Source organism: the organism of the source record quoted next, unplaced genomic scaffold, assembly GCF_019419815.1.
Source record: "Pyrus x bretschneideri cultivar Hongxiangsu unplaced genomic scaffold, Pyrus_bretschneideri_v1 Contig12, whole genome shotgun sequence".
Classification (NCBI taxonomy): Eukaryota; Viridiplantae; Streptophyta; class Magnoliopsida; order Rosales; family Rosaceae; genus Pyrus; species Pyrus x bretschneideri.
In genome coordinates, this window is record NW_025999413.1 from 8,836,316 (window position 1) to 8,839,092 (window position 2,777).

At 38.0% G+C, this 2,777-nt stretch overlaps 1 protein-coding gene across 1 annotated transcript; it reads left to right on the forward strand.

The window, feature by feature from the left end:
• Nucleotides 1–395: 395 nt before the first annotated feature.
• LOC103947453 (xyloglucan endotransglucosylase protein 7-like) lies at nt 396–1,907 on the forward strand. Its single transcript, XM_009358358.2, has 3 exons — nt 396–757; nt 947–1,140; nt 1,266–1,907. Exons 1-3 carry the CDS (start codon nt 476–478, stop codon nt 1,672–1,674), a joined length of 885 nt encoding a protein of 294 aa, XP_009356633.2. The 5' UTR covers nt 396–475; the 3' UTR covers nt 1,675–1,907.
• The last annotated feature ends 870 nt before the right edge of the window (nt 1,908–2,777 follow it).

Genomic DNA, 2,777 nt, shown 5'->3' on the forward strand with positions numbered 1-2,777 from the left:
TACGTTGTAGCTCCAAAATCAAGACATTGCAAAAACTAATTAAAAATGATTCACAAGCCGATCAACTCTTCCTTCACATGTCATAACCAGCATCTGGCTTCTTGTGCTGCTTCCTGCTTCTCTTTTAAGCCTCTATTCTCAAATTGCAAATCTGCCTCCAGCCAGCCAGCCAGCGATCTAGTTTGTATTATATTGTACAATATAATACAGTATTGCATCAACTTTGGCAGTGCAAATAAGTCAAAACCCCAGGCACACCTCCCCCAGTTCTGCAAAGGGAGCTTAAGATTAGGGTTTTAATTTTTTAAATACTGCCAGCTCTATTCAACGCGGCATACTAGTTATATAAAGGGCTTCACAACTCAAATTATAGCATCAAAACCCAAACAGCCTTACCACTCATCATATTTCCCTTCAAAGCAGCTGCTTAAACTTCTCTTGCTACCTCTCTTGGTCTTTTGTTCTACTACTAGAAATGTCTTATTCGTCTAAGGTTTCGATGATACTTTTTCTTTCTTTGTTCATAAATTCTTTGATGGCCATGGCTGCCCAAGCTGGAAATTTCTATCAAGACTTTGACATTACATTTGGCGATGGACGCGCTAAGATACTCGACAGAGGAAAGCTTCTCACACTCAACCTTGATCAAGTTTCTGGGTCTGGTTTCAAATCTAAGAATGAGTACTTATTTGGAAGAATTGATATGCAAATCAAGTTGGTGCCTGGGAACTCAGCTGGAACTGTCACTACCTACTATGTAAGTACTCTCAATCCTTACTGTGAAGATTTTAGAGAGACGGACTAATTGGCCACTGCTAACCAACGCAGATATTGGCCCTAACTTAAACTCTTCCATTATTGATGTAGTCTCAATTTTGTTGTTCCATTTTTGTTATATATGCAATTGCATTGGTAGTTTTTGAAACAAAAATGTATATATATGCAGTTATCTTCTGAAGGTTTGACTCATGACGAGATTGACTTTGAGTTTTTGGGTAATTCAACTGGTGAACCCTACACTCTCCATACAAATGTATTCAGCCAAGGAAAAGGAGGCAGAGAACAACAGTTCCATCTTTGGTTTGATCCCACAAAGACCTTCCACACCTACTCAATTGTTTGGAACAGACAAAACATTATGTAAGGGCATACACCCACAACTAACCAGTTTTTTTAGGTCAGATGTCACACGTGAGCGGACGTGTTGACAGTATCACAAATTATATAAACCACTTTCTAATGCATGCATATGAAACGTTATGCAGATTCTTGGTGGACAGCATTCCGATCAGAGTGTTCAACAATTTGGAATCAGCTGGAGTCCCATTCCCTAAAACCCAGCCCATGAGGGTTTACTCAAGTCTTTGGAATGCCGACGAATGGGCAACAAGAGGTGGCCTTGTCAAGACTAATTGGACTCTAGCTCCTTTCACTGCCACTTACAGAAATTTTAAGGCCAATGCTTGTATTGCTGGATCATCATCCTCATGTGCCTCAACCATACCTACTAATCCATTGACAGAGAAGAGTACATGGGAAACTCAAGGGATTGATGCCGCAGGCCGAAAAAGACTTCGTTGGGTGCAACAAAAGTTCATGATCTACAACTACTGCTCTGATTTTAAACGCTTCCCGGAAGGCCTTCCAGCTGAATGCAAGCAATCCAGGTTCTAATTTGAAAGCGAGACCAGAAATCCAGATGATCATATATCCTCTCTTCTCATGTGCAGCATTCATTTTCTTGTATCACCAATTCCTTTATTATATATATGTATTCTTTTATTCGTTTTTTTATTCCCCCATGGTCTGTGTATTCTTGAACTGAATTGGGTTTTAGAATCAAAGCCTTATGATTATCAAATGATTAGTCCATTTTGTTCAACATTATCAGCACTCCAAATGTTTGAAAACAGCATCAATGTGGAAAACTTGTGCTTGTTTAGTTTTCTGATTCACAGCTAAATTTTAGACGACTAGCACTCCAAGATTTTGATATCAATAGACTCTAATAGACACATAATCAACAACCACAAAGAAAACAATCAATAAAGCATAAAACAAATGAAAGTTTTGATCTGGGTTTCAATAAATAAACAGGAGCAACTCAGAAGATAGCATGTTGAAGAAAATGGAACCCTTTTGTAGTTCTCAGACATTTGCAGGGCTATTGTTTAATTTATATTTAAGTTTATAGGAAGATAAGGCTGGTCTAAATCAGTTGACTAGTCCTTCCTAGTTGATCCTAGGCTGTGCACTTCATCACGGTGTCAAATGACATACGCCGTGTGAAATGTAAAAGAATTGCGGTTCCCCGCATTTTCTCATATTTATTATTTAAAACTCTTCTTATCTTATTCTTGACTATAATTAGCTAGAACAACTTCAAAAATTATTATATTTTAATTCGACTATACATGTACGTAAAAATTAAATGAAAAAAATATTCGATGGAAAGAAAGGTTTGTTGACTTGTGAGGAAAAACTAGCTAATAAGCAAACAAACAAGAGCTCGGAGCTCCTAAGTAAGAACTCCAACGAGAAAATGGGACTCTTTAAGAAATCGCTCCCCGGTCACGAGCAGCCAGTGCGTAGTTGAAATCCTGCTCGAGTGACTCCCGAAGTGCACGAGCAGACGATGATAAATTTATATTCCTGGTGCAGAAAGTAAAATGGGTTTTGGGTGGGGTTTCAAGGTTTTCTTACTGTTTTGGGATTCTTTTGTAATCTAAAGCCTATCTACTACAAATATAACTTAGAATGGTTATTTATTTATTTAT